Source organism: Carex rostrata, chromosome 2, assembly GCF_964058835.1.
Source record: "Carex rostrata chromosome 2, lpCarRost1.2, whole genome shotgun sequence".
Classification (NCBI taxonomy): domain Eukaryota; kingdom Viridiplantae; phylum Streptophyta; class Magnoliopsida; order Poales; family Cyperaceae; genus Carex; species Carex rostrata.
In genome coordinates this window covers 17,161,294-17,181,027 of record NC_135919.1, presented here as the reverse complement: position 1 = coordinate 17,181,027, position 19,734 = coordinate 17,161,294, and the positions used below count along the sequence as shown (strand labels likewise).

Here is a 19,734-nt window from a genome sequence, read left to right as displayed (position 1 = left end):
GTTCTCGTGGGGACGTGGGCTCTTTTGAAGTAATCAAACTCCACCACGAAGCTAGTCATACTTGGATGAATCTGTGAATTAGCAAGAGCATGGAACATCATTAAGAAAGCAAGCAGTCTATGAGGTTATTGCTTCAAGAGTCAGGTGAAAGTTGTGCAGCAATGCATGCAAGACCTCTATTGCCTTGAGAATACTAGTTGTCATATGTTGAAAATAATACTGTGTATGCACTCTGGGTAAGCCTAACAAAACTGAGTGAATCTTACAAAATCTGCCATTTCTTCTTTTCTTCATATTTTCTCTGTAACCAAATGAAGCGATTTGTTTCATCAGAACAAAAATAATGATTCACCTATATGCTTTATATGACCGTTACTTTGTTTCATCAGAACAAAAATAATGATTCACCTATTCCTTTTTTAGTTAATTTCGTCAACGGCTCTAATAAAACCTTGTAATCTATATAAACTATTGTTTTTTTTTTCTCTCTTGTAAAGCTATGAGATGATGATATTCACTCAACTCAAACACTGTTTTTAGTACACAGCTGTTTGTGCATCCAGACAGCTCAATATTTGAAGCAAAATATCATCGGGAAGCTGCTAATTATATTATGCGTAGTGAAAGTAAATGCCAATTTGTCCGTCATAATGAAAGCAAAAAGTTAGTCAATATACAATCTAGACGTAGTACAGGTGAAACAAACTAAGAATAGCTTACAGTTGGCATTTGATAATTCAAACAAAATAACAAATATTGGTTCAAAGACTATTTGGTTATTTAGAGAGAACCTTGTTGTACTTCTCGTGGCCAATTCTCTCTTTACAAAACACAACCGTAGGAGGTTGGAGGTGGCAACTAATGAAAAGTCTTGACAGAAATGAAGTTCCATTTATTATGCATGGCTAATATGAGGCCAAGGCCAAGGGAGGGTAGCTGGAAGGGGTGTGGGAGCCTGGGAGGCCAGGAGGGAGTAAGGGCAAAACGGTAAATTTAAAATTTTATTAATATTAAGTTGTATTTTTAAGTGATTAAATGAATGAATGGGGATATTAATAAAATGACTAAGTTTAGATGGGGAAATAACTAAATTTAAAGTATTGATGGGGAAATATCTAATCACAAAGTTTTGATGGATGTATATATAAATTTTCATACTTTTTTAAACTGGCAAAAATGAAAAAAAAAATATATTATCATACTTTTTGAAACAGCGAAAAATGAAGTCTTTTCTACGACAGTATATACCAAATTGAACACACTATTATTTGGAAAACCAGCTCCTATAGTCAAGTACAACAACCAAATTAAAATATTATCTCAAATAAAAAAAATAAAAAAACAAGGCTTACTTACATTCCCGCATATAAACACAAAAATTTACACAAATTTCACTCAATATACTCGCCATTAAAAAAATTGGGGGAAAAAAGGAAGGAAGCAGCACACCCGTTTCACCCAGTGGCCGTAGTGCACAAAACACACCGCATCCGCATCCGCATCCCCCCCAGTTGGGCCCTACTCTCATCCTCATCACTCTCAGAACCTGAATCACTATTTGAACTCCCTTTTATATTATCCAATCCATCCTGGAGGCATGACTCGTGATACGCATGGCAACAAAAGAAGGTCACAACTGACACCTCTTGCGTTGGGAATGGTTCAAAACATATACAACATCTCCTCCCTCCCCTCGATTTCGATTTCATGTTTGTTAAGTTTGTTCGGGATGTGCTTGGTTGCCTGTCAAATGGCACACCTGCTGATGTGGCAGTGATGTCATCTCTGCTAGCTTGGGTGTCTTCTTCTTCACTGCCCAGGTGAATACCGTGCTTTGCCTCATTGAAGTACTTTACCAGAAGGTTGACACAATCAGCCTATATAACACAGTTTTCATAAAAAAGGCCACGGTAAAAGAGCAATAACATTAACTGATAATAACACGAGTATATGGTACTATGCATAGCACATATTGGTCCATACTATGGATTAATATCTCCAGTTTCAAAGTCCAAACAATTGATCTGATCAGTTCCACTTCAACATGATCTCCATATAAAAATGTATTTGTAAGTCAAATTTTACATTTTTTTGAATATTTTTTAGATAGGTAGAAAATCACTTGATCTAAAAATTGTAGACTATTCAAAAGTAGTGATTTTCTACCTATCTAAAGAAATAGTAAAAACAATTCTAAAAAATGTAAAATTTATGCAAGTACATTTTAAGATGAAAATCGTGTTTAACAGTTCAGATCTAATATTTAGACTTAAAATATAATAATATAAATCCGTAGTACGGACCAATCTGCGGTAATCTAACAACATATACTCCTAAGAATTATTTACAAGGAGCACCTTTAGAATGTCATTACAACCCTGTCTAAGAGATGTTTCTGTTCGGTAATCCGTGATAATTTTCACGAGGCGGTCTCTTAACCTGTAAACATAAGATCAAGCATTATGCAATTTTGATAAGAAATTGAAGGAAGAACAATAACATTTTTTTAATACTAAATCTTAGCTCCTTGCCTTGGTATCTCTAATCCATCAGGAACCAATTTGACGATATATAGAGGATCCATATTACCAACCGTGTGCTCCAATAGCATCCCTACCTGTGCAATATAAACTCTTCAGTATTTGATCAGAAATAAAGACTTTTAAGTAATGAATCAAAAACAAAGAAATATAACCACAATTTAAATATGAATTACCATTTCACCCTTCTGAAGACATTGCTTGATAAACTCATCCCATAGCTCATCATCATGCTGCTCAGTTACAAACTCCACTGCCTTCAATAGAAGACTGCAATTCTTAGTACATTGTTCAATCTTTTATTATTTGTGAAAAAAAAATCCACAAATTTTAATATGTATATACCTCTTGAATATCATCAAGCTTGTTAATTATTATAGAAAGGGCCTGCTTGGCATTACCCATCCGACCTAACACATATACGTGTTCTCTCACAAGCTCTTTTCTCGAGAGGATCTCATATGCCTGGATAAAAGATAGTATATACACTGATATGTCATCTTCTGCCTAAATATTAGTCAATATTATTTTTTAAAAAGAAATAGTAAAACAAAAGTAAACCGTGCTTGTAGACATTAATCAGATTGACCTTATCAAGATTATAGTGCTGACTGGTACGAAGGAAGGTGAGCAGCAACCTTGGCTCAAAATCAGCATAAAGCTCCACCTATAGGGAAAAAAAGATGGTGGGAACAAAGGTTTTAGAAAGCAAAAAATATTTATATTTGTTCACGCAGTACATTGAAAATTAATGTATAACGTAACTACAAAACAGTTGAAGTTGCAAATGATCACAAATACCCTGCTCTTCCTTGTTTGTTAAAAAATTTCTAAGTATAGAAAGAAGGGTAAGGAGCACACTTGGTACGCAAAAAGGAATAACTGAAGATGTGATGTTATTATGCTTTTTAGGTTGTATATTGGTATACCATTGTTTTGTATGATAAAGGTCATTTCTGTGATTTCATCCAACTAAATTGTTATTAAAAAGTATAATTATAATGGGAAAAAAAAAATATCAGTAGGAACTTCAATAAAGTAGAAAAGAAGGATTACCCTTTAATTTAGGGTTCTTTTTTGTAAATTAAAAAAAAAAAAAACTGCAAGATAATGTGATGTCTAAAATTTTGAATTGACAAGGGGCTCAAAAAATATACCTGCATATCATGGAATTCTCCTCCTGCATGTATGTCGGTCTCGAATAAAGAATGCAAGTACAAGTGCAAAAAATATCTCCTATCATCATCATTTGAATTCAAAAGTTCCTCTACAATTTCATACGGTGGAATTGTATCCCTGTGCTGAATCAATAGCTGCACAGTCTTCCTACTATCCAGCTTCATGAGTTTCACAACCTACAAACAGCAGGCAACACTGGCTATTTGAACAATAACAACTTCTTTTTCTCCTTGGAAGAAAAGTTTATTTAAGAATCAGGAACTGGTGGATGGCACCAGGGGAAGAATTTTAATTATGTATAATGAAATTTAATTAATTTTTTTTCAAGTTTTTACATAGTTCAGCCCCCCTTGTAAAATGCCAAAAGTTTACTTGTAGCCTAGTGGTTAGAATAAACTTGGGTTCAAATCCCACCTATCACATATTGTACATTATAAATTTCAGCCACACACACACCACCCCCCCCCCCCCAACAACAACAAAAAAAAAATAAAAATAAAAATAAAAAAATCAAAATTTACGGTTCCACCCGGGATGGCACTGGTATGCTCACAAAATATTGCCAATGTACAGAATCAAATACTATGAAAATTTACTATTCCGAACTTAAAGCAGAATTTCAATCACATATGGCAAGTGAATATTCCTCAACATGCAGAAGACTTATCTGGATGATGTTAGCCGACAGAAAGTAGGCAAAAATGATTATGTCATCTGGCCAAGGTTTCAGAAACAGGTTCTTATCGTACTTATTACAGGTTAAATAATGCCTTTGGACTATCTTCAACTGAACTAGTATTGTAATGACAAAGGGTTTTCGATGATTTTTTCCACCAGAATTTTCGTTCAACTCAATCAGGTCTTTATTCAAGTACAAGATGCCAAACAAAACAAGAGGCCAGAATTCAAAACCCAAAAAGGGGGAAGTATTGGAACCCAAACTGCCTGTAATTAGACAGGTTTCTTATTGGTGGTACACACAAGTTGTTCTTTTGGTACATGACTGATAAATTTCATAATTGTAATTGGATTTCATAATTTCAATTTTCATTCAGATAATCCTTGAGGATGAATTTATATGGAAAATGGTAATAGCAGGTGTAGTTTCAGATAAGTACCTTTTCATGAACAATATCATGTAAGTTGTGCTTTTCAATGAAGTCAAATATTTCAGGCTTCGACAGCTGGGAAATAAATTACAAATATATACAAAGTAAATTTCAGGAAGTTCCCAGATGTACCCCTAAAAACATGTTTATATGATTTCTTGAAATTAATAAAGACATAGCTGAGCATCCTTACATCAGCATATATTGAAAACGCCTTCTCGTATTGATTATTGATTGTGTATAACTCGGCCAATGCCTACAATGTAACAGAAAGAAGTGCCAAAATACATGTTACACTACTACAACCATATGGCAATTGTTGGAACATGAACCAATCTATTATTTAATTTTGAGTATCTTAAATTAATCAAAACATAAGATAAACTTACCTCCTTTAGTGAATCGGTCATAGAGGAGGTGTTAAGTTGTGGTTCTATGGCAGATATAACTGGTAAAGCTGAGTATAAGGAAGGAGGCCATGATTTGACAGTCCATAAAAGAAGCTTGTGATGTGCAGGGTTATTGGCTAAAGCAACAAGAGCAACCTGTAATTAATACAGAGAAATAAAATAACAACCTAATTGACCTTGATGTTGAAACATAAAGCCTCATTTTTTAATAGGCAGGTTTTGTGTCTACTTCCACAAATGAAGAAACTGAGGAGCTATCAAACATTAAGGGTGATTTAGCAAACTGGATTTACTTTAGTCCTCTTTTTATTTCTTCTACTTCTTTTTTCTTTTTTTCCTGCTTTTATTTTTTTATTTTTTTGGGAAACAACGTATAAGCTTCAAGTTGCACAGTTTAGTGTGAGAGAATTAATATTTCTAACATAACTGGGGTTAAATCTAATTTCGCAATCTGGGGAAAGCAGCATAGCGTGAGGACCCCAACTGGTAACCACTTCAAAGGAAAATCTCCTTGATAGAAATTGGTGGCAAAAAGGAAAAAATAATAAATAAGTTGATTATGACCTCATAAGCAGTATCATTCAGACGTGGGTTTTCAGTAGGCATGTATGGAACCAACACGGGAAGCTGGCGGAGATGTGCAAAGTGAAATACCCACCTATCAACATTGAAAAAATATATATATATGTAGTTATAACCTTAGGCTTGTTTATGCATACAAATCTCAAAGTATCTACAAACCTTTCCCATGCTGAGGTAGAACCCCGGAGCAATTTAGGGCACCTTGATGCGGCTTCAGCGTACCTCCTTTCAATAATTAACCGATCCAGGTACCTTGCTCCCACCTGACATACAGCATAGTGAAAATCGTTTTCACAAATTGACTGAGAATGAGAAAAGTATAGACATCATGTGTGAAATAGTCAACTACTTTATTCAAGGCCTTCTTTGTTTTAAATTTTATTTTTTTTATGTGGCAAGCAATTGCCTATCAATAATGTCTATAAAACAGTACAATACTATACAGTAAGACAAACATGATTTATGATGTCGAAATTGTTATGTTACCTGCTCTAGAACACAGTACAAGCACCAGCAAGTACTTACTAACACAAGTTATGATGTCAAAATTTACAACAATGGTGGGATTTCTTTGCAATTTTTCTAATAAAATAGAAGTCTTTTTTACAAGTTCTCCATAAAAAAGCTAAGACACAGTACAACAGAGAGGAAGTACTCAATTAAAGAAAGCAAACCAATCAAAATCAACTACAGACCTTGATGATCTTTATCAAATTGTACCATTATAAGAAAAAGAAAAAAAAGGATCTTGATCAAATTGTAGTATTACCTCATCAAGAAGTTCAGTTCGGCCTTGCCCCGCTTCAACAGCAGCCAAAGCCTTTTCATGCCACCCATGCTGAATAAGCCAGGCAATATGGTCTTCAGCATCTCTAATTTTATGTACAAATATTAACTCCAATTAGCACACAAATTTGCACTGTACTTTTGTAAATACAAAATGGGAAAAATCCAATAAAGTCAAATTAATAAGGGCCCTATAACAAATTTGTGGGCTAAGGTACTATAAAACAGGTGCACATGATAGAAGTATGGTTGCGAGTCATATTCCAGGCACTAACAGTATACACCCACCTAATTACTATCAACATAAATCAGACTATTGGAACAATACTGGAGCAGCATCAATGGAAGTTCACAGTAAAAAAAATTAATGTGCCCAACAACTCCAGAAAGAACTAAGAGAACCGATAGTGTATGTATAAGCATGATAGTTACTGTAAATGCAACTTACCTCGGCCTAGCAATTACTATATCCTTAGGAGATACAATATAATATAGAGGTTCATCCCCTTCTGCCCATTGGCCTCCGGCATAGCTGCTTCCTACAAATCATAGAAAAATATAAAAAATGCGTAATGCATTATTTGTCAACTTCCATAAAACATAACACCCACTTTACTCTGTATCTTGAACATAACAGTGTCAATATCAAATTCTCACGCATAAGTTGGGCCAAAATTGAGTCAATACATTGTGGTACATTAATAGACAAAAATGATACAAATATACAGATATCCATTATTTAGTATGAGTGAGGCTATAGTACTACACATAGCGCAGATTCATCCGTACAACGTATCAATATTTTCGTTTCCAAAGTCCAAATTATTTATCTGAATCATTCAACACGATCTCTATATGAAAATGTACTTGCAGACTAAATTATACATTTTTTAGAATTTTTTTACTATTTTTTTTAGCTAGGTAGAAAATCACTTGATCTAAAAATTCTAGACCATTGAAAAGAAGTGATTTTCTACCTATCTAAAAAAATAGTAAGAAAATTCTTAAAAATGTAAAATTTAGTCTGCAAGTACATTTTCATATCGCGTCGAACGGTTCAGATCAACTATTTGGACTTTAGAAACAAAAATATTGATCCGTAGTACAGACCAATCTGCGCTATGCATAGTACCATGGCCTCACTCATTTAGTATATAAGATACAAAGCCTGGTGTATGAACCTGTGAATGGAGCATGCGCAAGTGCATAATCCTTGGCTCTGTAGTGCTCGTAGCCATGCACTGGCAGTGCATCTGTAGTCACCTCATCATTCTTCCATGTCACAATTCGTACTTCAGGACGATGTGCAGTTCCCTAGAAATAAATCAGGGAAATATATATTCTAGTAAACATAACCATATCAAAGAAAATACGGTTGTAGATTACTTAAGCAAACAACCCACAATATTTTCACAATTGTTAAAAATAACTGCCCATGTCTTAAGATCTGCAGAAAGTTAGTCAACACTGAACAAGTTTTAATAATTGAGAAGAGTGAGGCTATGGTACTATGCATAGCGCACTTTAGTCCGTACTATGGAATATGGATGCATATCTCCATTTTAAAGTCCAAAAAGTCGATCCGTACCGCACAATATGATCTACATATGAAAATGTGCTTGGATGCCAAATTTAAATTTTTTAGATTTTTTTTAAATAGGTACAAAATCACTTGATTGAAAGATTCGGGACCATCCAAGAATAGTGATTTTCTTCTCATCTAAAAAAATAGTAAAAATGTTCTAAAAATGTAAAATTTGACCTCCAGGTACATTTTAATATGGAGATCATGATGAACGGTTTGGATCGACTATTTAGACATCGAAAATGATAAATATGAATCCATAGTACGAACCAAACTGCGCTATGCATAGTACCGTAGCCTCACTCATTGGAGAAAGTGCTAAATTGCTTCTTTAGGTGTTCACACAAACATGGAGCCGACAACTGCATTGCCTGATTTAAATCAAAACGAGCTTAGGGGGATAGGCTTGTATATCACAGGTAAAATTGCAAGCATTTAGCAGCACATATGTTCGTCACACTACCTAAGACTTTCAATTTGCAAATTGAACATGATTTCTGTTGAGAATTGTATCTTTGTTAAGGACTTATTGGGAAATAGAGAATATAGAGAAGTCTAGGGTGTTATATGCAAGAATGTAAAGGGTCTATATAAGCCCCAATCATTAATCAATAAACTAAGTTTTTTGCTCAAATAACCCTTTTATTTCAATAGCATAAATGACCTAGAGAGAATGGAAATATCATGTTCATCTTACCTGTCGTGATGGTACTGCAGTGCTAAAATCTTTCTCCCCATTTTGCTCATCAGGGATATATGCCAGCACTACCAATGCATCACCATAAGGAGCAACTCCAGAAATGTGGTAGCTAGTTTGGAAAGAGGCCACAATATCAACATATCTCGCATTAGACATCATCATATTCATTTTTAAACCATTAGGCCCATTTTGTTGATTTCCCCTAATTGCTGCAATCTTGATACTTGTTCCCCAGCCAATGACTAAGAGAGTGTCATCCTACAACATATTAATTTAAAAAGAGAAAATCCAACTTTCAGAAATAGAGCCCTGTAAAAGATCCAAAATTCAAAATCAAGCGTGTAACAATCCTAAAACATTCTTGCTACCTTTTCTTTTAAGTAAAAAGAGATTGTTTTAACCTGGTTTGAGACCCCAGAGCATATTGTCATTTGAACACATTAAAATGGATTCATTCCATCTTTAAAAATATTATTTCTCTTCTGACAATGTTTGAGATTTTCCACAATCTTTCAGATCTCAAGGGAAAAACTGGTTATCTACAGATATGGAGTTCAAATCAAATGACAGTATACAGGATCAGTGCTTTCAAGTTTCATAGGAAGCTGGAATTAATGAAAGGTTTAATTGACTCTTAAGTATCAGACATCTTAATGTTCCTCAGATACTAAAATAGTCACAAATACATAGAATGATAATATATATTGTCAATACCTGCCATACTAAATGAGGAAGTAAGATTTCAGCCCGAGGAGTTCCTCTTGGTCTCTCAATAAATGCAATCCTTTGATTGCTCGCCATATCATAGATCTTAACACCTGCCTCATTAGCCCAAGCAATTAGACTTGTTCTCCACTTGACTGAATGAATTGGGCCTTCTCCATCATGAAGAACCTGTGAAATTTTCAATATACTAAACCTTAATGGCAGATATCAGAAGTTAATGATTTAAAACCTTAGATTTCAAGGCAACTGGTTTTTCATTGTGCAAAGAAATATAGCTTTTCAACAATTCTACCATGTCGAAGGTACAAATAACTTCAGAATTACAGAAACTAAATGGAATAATGATTATATAGAATCTATATAAAAAAGCAAAGAATTGCTAAATTGTCAAACAGGAAGCAGAAAGCAAGCACATGGTAAATCTTGGAAATATAAAATTTGATTATGATAAGATGTCAACATTTTAGCTTGAAAGTGCTACTTTCACTTCCAGTCCAACTTTTAAAACAAAAGTACATGCTTGTGCTAGTTTGCTCTAATTCCCCCCTCCCTTAAGGTCAATAGTTACTCGAGAAAAAAGACTAAAGATGTGAGGTGCTGTGCTCTGAAAACTCACATGAACTTTGAAATCTTACCAAATCAAATCTCCCGGATTCAAATTATAAAACATCAGCAGGTAAGATTTACAGCAGGTAAGATTTAATTGCAAATTCAGCAATTGACCTGAAATATCATTAAAGCAAAGTTTTTTTTTTTTCCTCTTTCTGATTTTCTCATATAACAAAGACAAACCTGCTTATTATATCCAAGCCAATTCTTCATGCTCAAAAAGAGCTGACCGGCCAAGCCGCCAGCAACAAATCTTCTAGAAGTTTTACGTGAATATTCAGGGTCTAATGCTACAGTTTTCATCGGACGGTGATACTCAAACTTCAACTTCTCATCAGTGAATAGGCTGTTTATTACCACCGTCCCGTCATCTGAGCAGCTACCAATATATTCACCATCTCCATCAAAACTAAGATCATTTACAGTAGCTGTATGTGCTGCAATTTCTTTTACCTGAAAAGTAATGGCAAACAATAAATAAAATGTTTCCTCCCTCTGTTCATAAGTAATAGCTTGGGTACATCAGACATACTCTTGAGTTGTTACTGATTGCAACCAGGATCAGCCAAACAGGTACTGGTGCTTATGGTGCCTTACAGATGGTTACTTGAAAGTATCACAGAAAATCAACAGTATAAATATGTAGGTACAAGTAACTACCAAGTTTGAATGTTTGATTTTGGAAGTGCACAAAATAAGTAAGTTCTACGGATCAGCAATTAAGAGAAGTCACTGTCTAGGTAAGTGGAAAAAGATAGAAGCTATCAAAAATTACATCGTAATTAAGTAAGCAATTATTGGGCTGCTTCAAAAAAAAAAACTGCCTAGAAATACAGATAAATCACTTTGTTAAAGTCAATCACTCACCACAAGGAGGTACGAAAACAGCACTCAAAGTCTGCTTAATCTCGGTAACAAAACTAACATTTCATATGTGCATCTGTCTCTAAATTCAACAAGGGTATCATCCTAATTTCAATTCCAAGTTCAACTAGGGTTTTCACTTTACTAATTAGCAACAAAAATCGAATCAAAAAGTAACGAAGATTTAGCTCGATACCCAATTTCCCAGAAAATCAAGGAACAGAACTGTCTATGATGCTTTCACAGCATTCCATCAAGAACTCAGTCGTCACAGTTTCACGAAATATAATCCAATAACATATATCTACCAAATTAAATCAAAAGCATCGGAATTCAATCTGGGTACCTGATTTCCCTGGAAATCAAGGATGTGCACAGTCCCATCATGCGTGCCCAAGGCAATCATGCGCTCTGCCACAGCAATTGACGAAGCCATGTCGTTAGACAGGATCGAAGACAAGCTTCCTCCCATCCGTTGATATTTCAATCGCGGTTCTTCTTCCTCTTCCTCCGCCTCCTCCGCTTCTTCTTCTTCTTCTCCCTCTTCTTCGCCATCGTCTTGTTCTTCTCTCTCGTCGTCCCCGTCGACGCCATTCTCCGATGGAGGATGCTCTGAAGTCATCGTTGTTATTTTCTTTTACTTTTTTCCTTTTCTTTTCTTTTCGCGGTCGGAGCTGACGAGATCCGGTAGAGAGGGGTGTATGGGCAGGGCAAATATGTTTAGTTTACAACTCTGCTCGAGTTCGAATCACCTAAAGTAATCCAATTTTTAGTTTAGATCTAGACCGTCAAATTTTAATCGGACTGTCATAATAAAGGGTCCCGTGCGCTCCACCTCGGGCCGGATTGGCCCGGATTCGAATTGGACGGTTCTGATCTAAACTCAAAAATTGAGTTACTGTAGTGTATTGTATGGGCAAACTATGTTTAGTTTAGATTTTAGAACTTTGCTCTTGGAAGGATCATTCCTTTATCGCTACCGAAATAATGGGTAAATATTTTAACAGAGTAATTTTAGCTTCATGCAGAGCAGAAATCATATGCTACGCTGTTTTCATTCTATAGCCTATGAGCTGCATGAAGTCAAAATGGCTCTGTTAAAATCTCTACCCGACATTAATTCGGTATTGTGACAACCTCTATATAGCTTTGCTTGCCACTATTGTATTTTATTTCTGACACTGTAAACTGTTTAAAATCACTGTTCTGGCAATTAATTACCAGCTTACCTCGTAGATTTGAAATGAGTGGAGATCAAATGTGGCCATAGTAAAATAAAAATCATAGAATGGATGAAAAGAATGAAATTTTAGAAGATGTCAACCCGCAACGCAATAAACCTGCAAAGTTTAATGGAATTTGTGAATTTATGAACAAGTCGAATCCAGGAAATTACCAAATTCTGTGTCATTCTGTAACTTTGTTCTTCAAGCAATCGTGAATTTGCAAAAAATAAAAACTTGAAGAATATAAAAAGATCGAATAAAATATTAAGATAATATTTGATTATCTACGTTTGTACATGTTTTCTCGTGTTCTTATTATTTTCCTTTTTAGGTAGAACTACCGAAATAACATTCTACAATATTTAGATATATGAATACAGATAGTGTGTTAAAAATAGAAAGAAATCCTTGTATCATTATAATGCATAATTAATTGAGGATAAGCACTAATGTTTTGTTTTGATCTAAGAATTGTGAGCCTCTCGTCTTTTTATCTTACTACATCTTGTTCCTTTTCTTTTTAAATAATATTTTATTTAATATTAAATTACTAGTTTGCGAAAGACTATATGATTGTCTTAGGAGATTGACCTACCAAGGCAATATTCATTCTTTTTATTTAGATTAATATCTAGATAATTTCTCATAAGTTGGATAAAACTGTATCATATGTAAATGAGTAGGGTTAAAATGCACCATTGATTTTGTACTCTAACCATATTCCACCTCTTTATCTCTATTTTCAAAGTTCAAACAGTCAATCCGAGAGGCTCAACATAATCTCCATATTAAAATGTGCTTAGAGACCCAAATTTTATATTTTTTTTTGGAATTTTTTTACTATTTTTTTAGATAGATACAAAATCACTGCAGTGATTTTGTACCTATCTAAAACAATAGTAAAAAAATTATAAAAAACGTAAAATTTAGTCTCTAAGCACATTTTAATATGTATATCATGATGAGAGTTCAGATCGACTGTTTGAACTTTGTAAACAGAGATAGAGACGTGGGGTATGATTGGGGCACAAAACTAATGGTGCATTTTTACTCGATATAAATATATATTAAATCCAAACAGAGGTCTATTCTATTCTATATAATAAAACTCTTACACCATTGTAGTATAGAACCAGTTGAGAATTAGAAATCTTCTTATTTATTGTTTCTAAAAAAAATTAACTTTTTTTTAATTTTAATTGTCTTATTTTTTAGAAGAAGAAAAAATCACACACTCAACTAATTGTTAGAGTTAAGGTCAGCTGGGCTAAATAAGAGGGCAGTTGTGTGTACATTTTGATGGTTTAGGTTCATATCATTTTTACTTGGTTAGGACATGATTAAAATTCATATTATTTATAGTTGCTCCAATTAAAAAAAATGTGGACTAGATCCACTAGGAAGGTGAAGAATCAATTTTTAAATGTGAACTAAAATTCATTCTCCAGCAAAAAATACCTTGTTGACTATATTCATTTAGAGGCTTAAGAATCGAACATAAACTAAAAATTTGTTAACCACCTGTACTATAAAACTTGAATTAGTTTATTCATCTTTTACCATTTCTAAGTTTTCCTTTCATATTTTAAGCGACGAATGCACGATTGTCTTAAGAAAATTGCTTTTGCTTGTTATGATAATTTTAATTTACCTTTGTGTTATCGTTCTCTGAAGTGGACACATGTGTGCAAGAATCACCATAGATCTTTTATATAATATCCCACAATTGATGGGGACATTATCTCATGGCCGGTGCCGTGGTCGTCATCTTAAACGAAACTTCTAGTTTTTTTTGTTACCAAATTGAAAGAAACAATTAATATATCAAAGGGGCGGCATGCAGTGATGCACAGGTGGCACTAGGCTAAGTGTTATCCCGTGGCCCAATAAAACGATCTTTCACCAACGAATCCGGTAGTTAGGAGCTTTAATTAAGCAAAGTATAGATCAACAATAATGAATCGCACCAATCTTCCGCATACGAAATTAATTATATGAATTGAGAAAGGAGAGGTAGCACAATTGGCAAGAAAAATGTCCTAGAGTTGTTATATCCAAAGGTCGAGAGTTCGATTCTCCCTCACGAACCTTGGTAGCTACTACCAAGTTTTCAAAAAAAAAAAAAAAATTAATTATATGAATTAAAGAACTAGCTCTAAATTTATCACCACAAGTTATCTTGTAACAGCAATCAACCAACAAAAACAACTGAGTAGCAAAATCTCTACCGTTTAACATTCATATCAGAAGCATTTCCAAGTAAACTACTATCTGAAGTGCTTTCTGCTTCATGCTACTTACCCCAATAGACCTATATGAGTGATGTAAACATTTAAACATACAGAAGTTATTACATCAAACAAAAAACTTTTAACTATTGGGAATCCTGTCAGTTAGACAAATTTTGAAATGTTACGTAGAGGATAATAAACTGTCAAATTTCACAGAGTCGGAAACAAATCCTACAATATCCTTCAAAATCATGATATGAAGAAACTGAAAACATATGCATACACTATCGGTTACTTCACACCAACAGATGCCATAAGATCTTCATACTCTGGGTCTGCCTCTTCTCCTTTCCTCTCTTTTCTTGGCCTAACTGGGCCCACATTTGAGGGCATAAATGGGTCATAATACTGGTTCCCTCTGGAACCCGATGGAGCTCCATAAGCCCGGTTTGGGAAACTGCCTCTACCATTGGGTCGGTCATAGTTACGCATCATTTGATTTTGACCTGGTTGATTAGGTCCCCAAGAGTACCCATACGGATCCATTTGTGATCTTTGTTGGTTTGGGTATTGAAAACCATGATGCCTTGGCGGTGGCTGAGCAAATTCACGGGGAGCTGTATGGTAACCGAATTGATTTCCTGGATTCTGATATGCAGGATATGGTTGCCGATTCTGATAAGAGAAATCACCAGAATTTGGCCTAGGTGGCGGTCTTACTCCAGGGTGATTCGATGTGGCAGCAAGTGGTGTTGCCATTCTCGGTGCTTGTATAGGAGTGTATGGTGACACATGTGCACGGGGTGGTAATGGACCCATGGATTGAGGTGGTGCACCGTGCATACCTCCAGGTTGAGCAGGTGGTCCCCGCATCTGTGCATGGTATGGAGCTCCCGGAGTTGAGTTATGGTTAACTTGTGGAAAGGGGACTGGAGCCTGCCTTGCAGGTGGTGATTCAAGCGGCCTATGTGGACCAGGTCCAGCAGGAGAGAGAGGCATAAGGACTGGATTAGGTCTTACTGGAGGGGATTGTCCAGTATAAGACCGATATTGGAAGGAAGAGTTGGTTAGAAGGGGTTGCGCTGGAGATGAAGGAATTGAAGTAGAGTTAAGGGGCCCTGGTGGGGCCCTCGGAGGCAACCAAGGGTTAGCGTTAGGTGAGAACTGAGGAATACTAGGGAGGGGAGTTGCCACCCCAGCTGGTGTAGCAGAAGAAACAGGTTTTGGAGTTGCAGGAATAGAAGTGGCCTGCAGAGAAGATACCACGGTTAATTTATCAACTTATGATAGTATCCAAAGGAAAAACCACTAAAGCAACAAAACTTGGGCGCTACTGCACATGTATGTGCATCAAATATAGGGACTTGTATGATTTAAATATGCATAGAGTAGGGTTAAAATGCCCCAATCATGCCTCACATCCTTCTCTGTTTTCAAAATCCAAACAGTCGAATAGAAACCACTCAACATGATCTCCATATTAAAAACTTGCTTGGAGACCAAATTTTTTATTTTTTAGAATTTTTTACTAATACTTTTTAGATAGGTACAAAATCACTGTTTTTGTATGGGTCCAGAATCATATGCAAAATATTGATATCCAAAACAGGTAAAATTTGGTATCCAAGCACATTTTAATATGAAAATCATGTTGAGCAGTTCAGACCAACAGTTCTTATGTTTTATTCATAAACTTAAATTTATTGGACTTCATTACCAATTGACTGTTTGCCACTTGTAATTTCCATTGAAGAAACTTGCAAACCCGCCCATATAAATTGCAAAATTTCATATAGTATTTTAAAAATGAAAAAATTGTTTTGTTATTTTCTGAGGTTTTATATGCTAGTCTTTGAACAGTGAAAATTTTGCATTTGTATGTCAGAAATACAATTTTGAGCACAAGTGCAAAAATACAAAAAGAATTATGTGTGTAAATCTAATGTATTCTATTATTTTGGAAACTTGAATATCGCAGTAACCATATGTTATCTGATCCGATACTTGTACCCTCCATGCAACATCAAGCAAAATAGTAAACATGTTGAAGAGATACAAAAGGTATGGTCACACAAAAAAGATGGACGGTGGAGAGTTTGAATGCTTAGGTGTTCCTACATTCACTTGCTAAATTTTTTTCTCTTTAATCGATTAATACTCGTATATATGTATAAGAGAGAGGGAGAGAGAGCATTACTGAAGTGAGAAGTGTTTCAAGGAGAGCAACAGCAGCATCAACTTTATCATAAGTGTCAGCGCTGACATCTATGTAGATATCTTCATAAGTAGTTGGAGCTTCCTGTATGTCTTCTTGCGTGATTTCACGCTGCATAAATCAAGGAAGGCTTCTCAAAAAGTGAAAAAGAAAGAAAGAAACCAATTGGTATAAGTTCTCCATAATCACACTTACCTTCTCCCCAGTTCCTTTCTTTGTTCCATGAACTCGTATTCTCGCTCCTGTTTCCTGAAAGAGAAATATAGAATAGATTAGGAAGTTAAAGTAGAACTTGGAAGGATACTAAAAACTCATTTATGGTAGTAAAGTGATCATACATCTTGTAGCCTCTTTTGTGTATTGCTTTCTGCACCTAACAGCATCCTAAAAAAGTTATTTCCAGAATATTGTTTTGTCTGCAAAAATCAAAACATAACAAGAAATAAATAATTAATTCCAAAATGTCAATGCATAGAGTAGACTCAGGAAAAGAAGAATAATAGGTACATACAGGAACAGGAATTCTGGTTTCTTTCAACAATGGCTTGTAATCTGGGGGAGCCTTATAGCTGGGATTCAGTTTAAGTAAATCACCTACAAAAAATAATATGTATTAAAATTCATGTCAAAATTTTATGATAAAGACATATATATGTTGAAATGGTAATCTCTTAGTCAACTAAAGAGTTACTTACCAATGATTTCTCGTCTTTCAAGATCCATTAGTTCTCTATACTGCAAGTTTTAGAAGGAAGAAAAAATTAAAACACTATTACTTGCCATCTTCTTTTCCTTTTATGTAAGTTTCCATTATAAATTAATTTCGATCAAGAAATTAAATTACCGTTTTATCCAGTTGCTTCCCATTAGACTCAGTGCGTGGAGCCTCGGTAGGTGAAACCGAAGGCTCATAATCCCCAAACTCTCCTTCAGTATGCTCTCCAGATGTCTTCAGCCGCTTGTTGATTTGATCCAATCGAGTCTGCTCATGCATTTAATTATCACTTAGTAACCACCTGGAAATGGAAGTCTACTAAAATGAGAAACCCGAAGGTAAATTTCATATTGCTTTCCTGTTTCCCAAAGGTACAATAAATCATAAAGCTGACCCCTCAAATTGTAAGTCTACGAGCACTTTGCTTAGAATCAGTTCAATCTGACCCATTGTTAACACAAAATCAACCCAACTTCAACCTGTTTGGATTTATCACGTCAAATGCCCATTGGAACAGCTCAGTAGGTCAACATTGCGGAACTTTCAATTGTGGTGTGTTTCAAGTAACTATTTAGGCTAATTGAGATTAGGCTATTATTTTTACATGGGTAATTTAGGTGATCTGCTAGCCAGTAGGTGCAAAGACCAGGGTCATAACCAATCCATACTTCCATCCAATTAGCATTAACCAGTTCCTTTTTTTCACACCAACAACTGTCAACTGTTCAACCAAGTCATTGGGGGTAAATTTGTAAAACAAAAGAGTAATGATCGAGACCCTGTTTTCTTGGTAGTCTAAGCAACAAAGTAATGCAGGCAAATTTGTATATGCTCGCAAGTGTCAACCTAAACAAGCACTGTTCTACCACTAAGTGTGACCATCTTACGAGGTTAATTCAAGATTTGTAGTCTTGATCTTTGACCTCTTTTTTCTTGACATCCCGACAGGAGTACCAGTACATACAAGCTGCCTCAGAAATAACAGGGGCATAAAACATTCAAATACTTATTTATAGCATACAGAGTAAATATTATCATTCATGCCGAGTACTATTAACCCCATCATAAATTAGATACTACCACATGCAAAAATACCATTTAAAAATACCTGATAGGCCAAAGCTTTCCTTTTTCTGACAGAAGAATCAGGGGTAAAACGGGAACTAAATTTTGTCTTTCGTTGAGATTGTTTCGCACTTTCCTCAATAGCAGTGTTACTTCCATTTTTCGTACTGCCTTTAGAAGAAGGAACAAGAGAACCAGAGAGTTTATTTTTTGGTATGACAAATCCAGATTTTGCTCTCAACATAAAGACCTTAGATGATGTAGCAGAAGGTTGCTCGGTTTTTGAAGCCATCATCTGCTTTAGTTTATACTTTCTTTTTTTCCGGCAAGAGCATTAACACCTCTTCTATCTGGCTGAATGATAAATAATACTGAAGAATGAGATACTAAAATACAGTAAACAAAAAACTGTATTAAATCTGAATAGTGCATTAGAAACTATCAGTCTCAATCTTCCAAAAAATATCACTAAACCCATCTAATTTATATATAAACCAAGAAATATCTTTTGAAGCTTTTATGATTGCAATCACTCATATAAACCAACAAATACCTACCTTACCTTAAAGTTAAAACTAGGAACTTTCTACCATAGCAAAAAATTGTCAGTCCATTGTTGCTGCCATGGTTTGGAAAATCTATCTATCGATCGGATCCGACTATTGAGCGATTTTCCAAACCAACTGGCCGCGTTTTGCGCGAAAAAAACGCTTAAACTCACCTTCCGACTTACGCCGATTCTTGCTTGTAGTTTGTTTGTTTGTGACTGGTTTCTTTTACCGATTCGATTTCTTGGAAGGCAAACTGGCAAAGCCGCAAAAGTGGAGGTTATTGATTGGTGATCGGAAGAGAGATTTGGGGGTCGCGTGAAGTGTGTTTCGTTGAGAGGAGAAAGAAGAGCGATTTGGGGCCCGATGGGATAAGCTGCTGAGAGAAGGGCAAACTTTATTGGGCCAGCTATTATTATATTTTTTTAGTTTTAGTTGGGCCAGCTGTTACTTTTTATTTTTCTTTTTGTTCAACTAGATTAAAGATGTGATTTTGAAAGGAAAAAAAAAACAGAAAAATAATGTATCTCTTCTATATTTTTTATGAATATTTAATACAGTTATACTTGTTACTTCTTTTTCTCAAATTTGTCTTTAATTATATAAAAAATATAGACAAGTTACATACATAAATCAATAAGGGA

General features: G+C 35.0%; 2 protein-coding genes across 7 annotated transcripts; both read right to left on the bottom strand.

The window, feature by feature from the left end:
• Positions 1 to 1,245: 1,245 nt before the first annotated feature.
• On the bottom strand, positions 1,246 to 11,829 carry VPS41 (vacuolar protein sorting 41). Its single transcript, XM_078294854.1, has 19 exons — positions 11,437 to 11,829; positions 10,410 to 10,679; positions 9,606 to 9,785; positions 8,889 to 9,149; positions 7,788 to 7,920; positions 7,055 to 7,145; positions 6,590 to 6,692; positions 5,980 to 6,083; positions 5,803 to 5,896; positions 5,218 to 5,373; positions 5,022 to 5,084; positions 4,838 to 4,903; positions 3,698 to 3,895; positions 3,130 to 3,207; positions 2,886 to 3,005; positions 2,717 to 2,797; positions 2,532 to 2,617; positions 2,358 to 2,439; positions 1,246 to 1,877 (listed from the first exon to the last, which is right to left on the bottom strand). Exons 1-19 carry the CDS (start codon positions 11,710 to 11,712, stop codon positions 1,455 to 1,457), a joined length of 2,865 nt encoding a protein of 954 aa, XP_078150980.1. The 5' UTR covers positions 11,713 to 11,829; the 3' UTR covers positions 1,246 to 1,454.
• A 2,696-nt stretch (positions 11,830 to 14,525) lies between these two features.
• On the bottom strand, positions 14,526 to 19,442 carry LOC144546260 (RNA-binding KH domain-containing protein). Of its 6 annotated transcripts, XR_013508732.1 has the most exons (10): positions 19,264 to 19,442; positions 18,586 to 18,896; positions 17,607 to 17,744; positions 17,458 to 17,497; positions 17,274 to 17,356; positions 17,101 to 17,178; positions 16,958 to 17,011; positions 16,745 to 16,873; positions 14,647 to 15,795; positions 14,526 to 14,612 (listed from the first exon to the last, which is right to left on the bottom strand). XR_013508732.1 is itself a non-coding variant. In XM_078294804.1 (9 exons), the coding sequence occupies exons 2-9, from the start codon at positions 18,835 to 18,837 to the stop codon at positions 14,839 to 14,841; spliced, it is 1,731 nt and encodes a 576-aa protein (XP_078150930.1). In that variant the 5' UTR covers positions 18,838 to 18,896; positions 19,264 to 19,442; the 3' UTR covers positions 14,526 to 14,838. The 6 variants fall into 6 exon arrangements, 5 of the variants coding, with proteins under 5 accessions (XP_078150930.1, XP_078150943.1, XP_078150951.1 ...); XM_078294804.1 differs by having other exon boundaries at positions 14,526 to 15,795; XM_078294817.1 differs by having other exon boundaries at positions 14,526 to 15,795; positions 18,586 to 18,892.
• Between the last annotated feature and the right edge of the window lie 292 nt (positions 19,443 to 19,734).

What these genes read in the sequence shown, in the direction of transcription:
- VPS41 (XM_078294854.1), bottom strand. Translation starts at nt 11,712, where the DNA reads ATGACTTCAGAGCATCCTCCATCGGAGAATGGCGTCGACGGGGACGAC. An exon ending in TGAATGATACTGCTTATGAG is followed by an intron (nt 5,374 to 5,802) that starts GTCATAATCAAC and finishes TATTAATTACAG; the next exon opens with GTTGCTCTTGTTGCTTTAGC. An exon ending in GTTGTAATGACATTCTAAAG is followed by an intron (nt 1,878 to 2,357) that starts GTGCTCCTTGTA and finishes TGTGTTATATAG; the next exon opens with GCTGATTGTGTCAACCTTCT.
- LOC144546260 (XM_078294804.1), bottom strand. Translation starts at nt 18,837, where the DNA reads ATGATGGCTTCAAAAACCGAGCAACCTTCTGCTACATCATCTAAGGTC. An exon ending in CACAAAAGAGGCTACAAGAT is followed by an intron (nt 17,012 to 17,100) that starts GTATGATCACTT and finishes TTTCTCTTTCAG; the next exon opens with GAAACAGGAGCGAGAATACG. An exon ending in TTGAAACACTTCTCACTTCA is followed by an intron (nt 15,796 to 16,744) that starts GTAATGCTCTCT and finishes TCTTCTCTGCAG; the next exon opens with GCCACTTCTATTCCTGCAAC.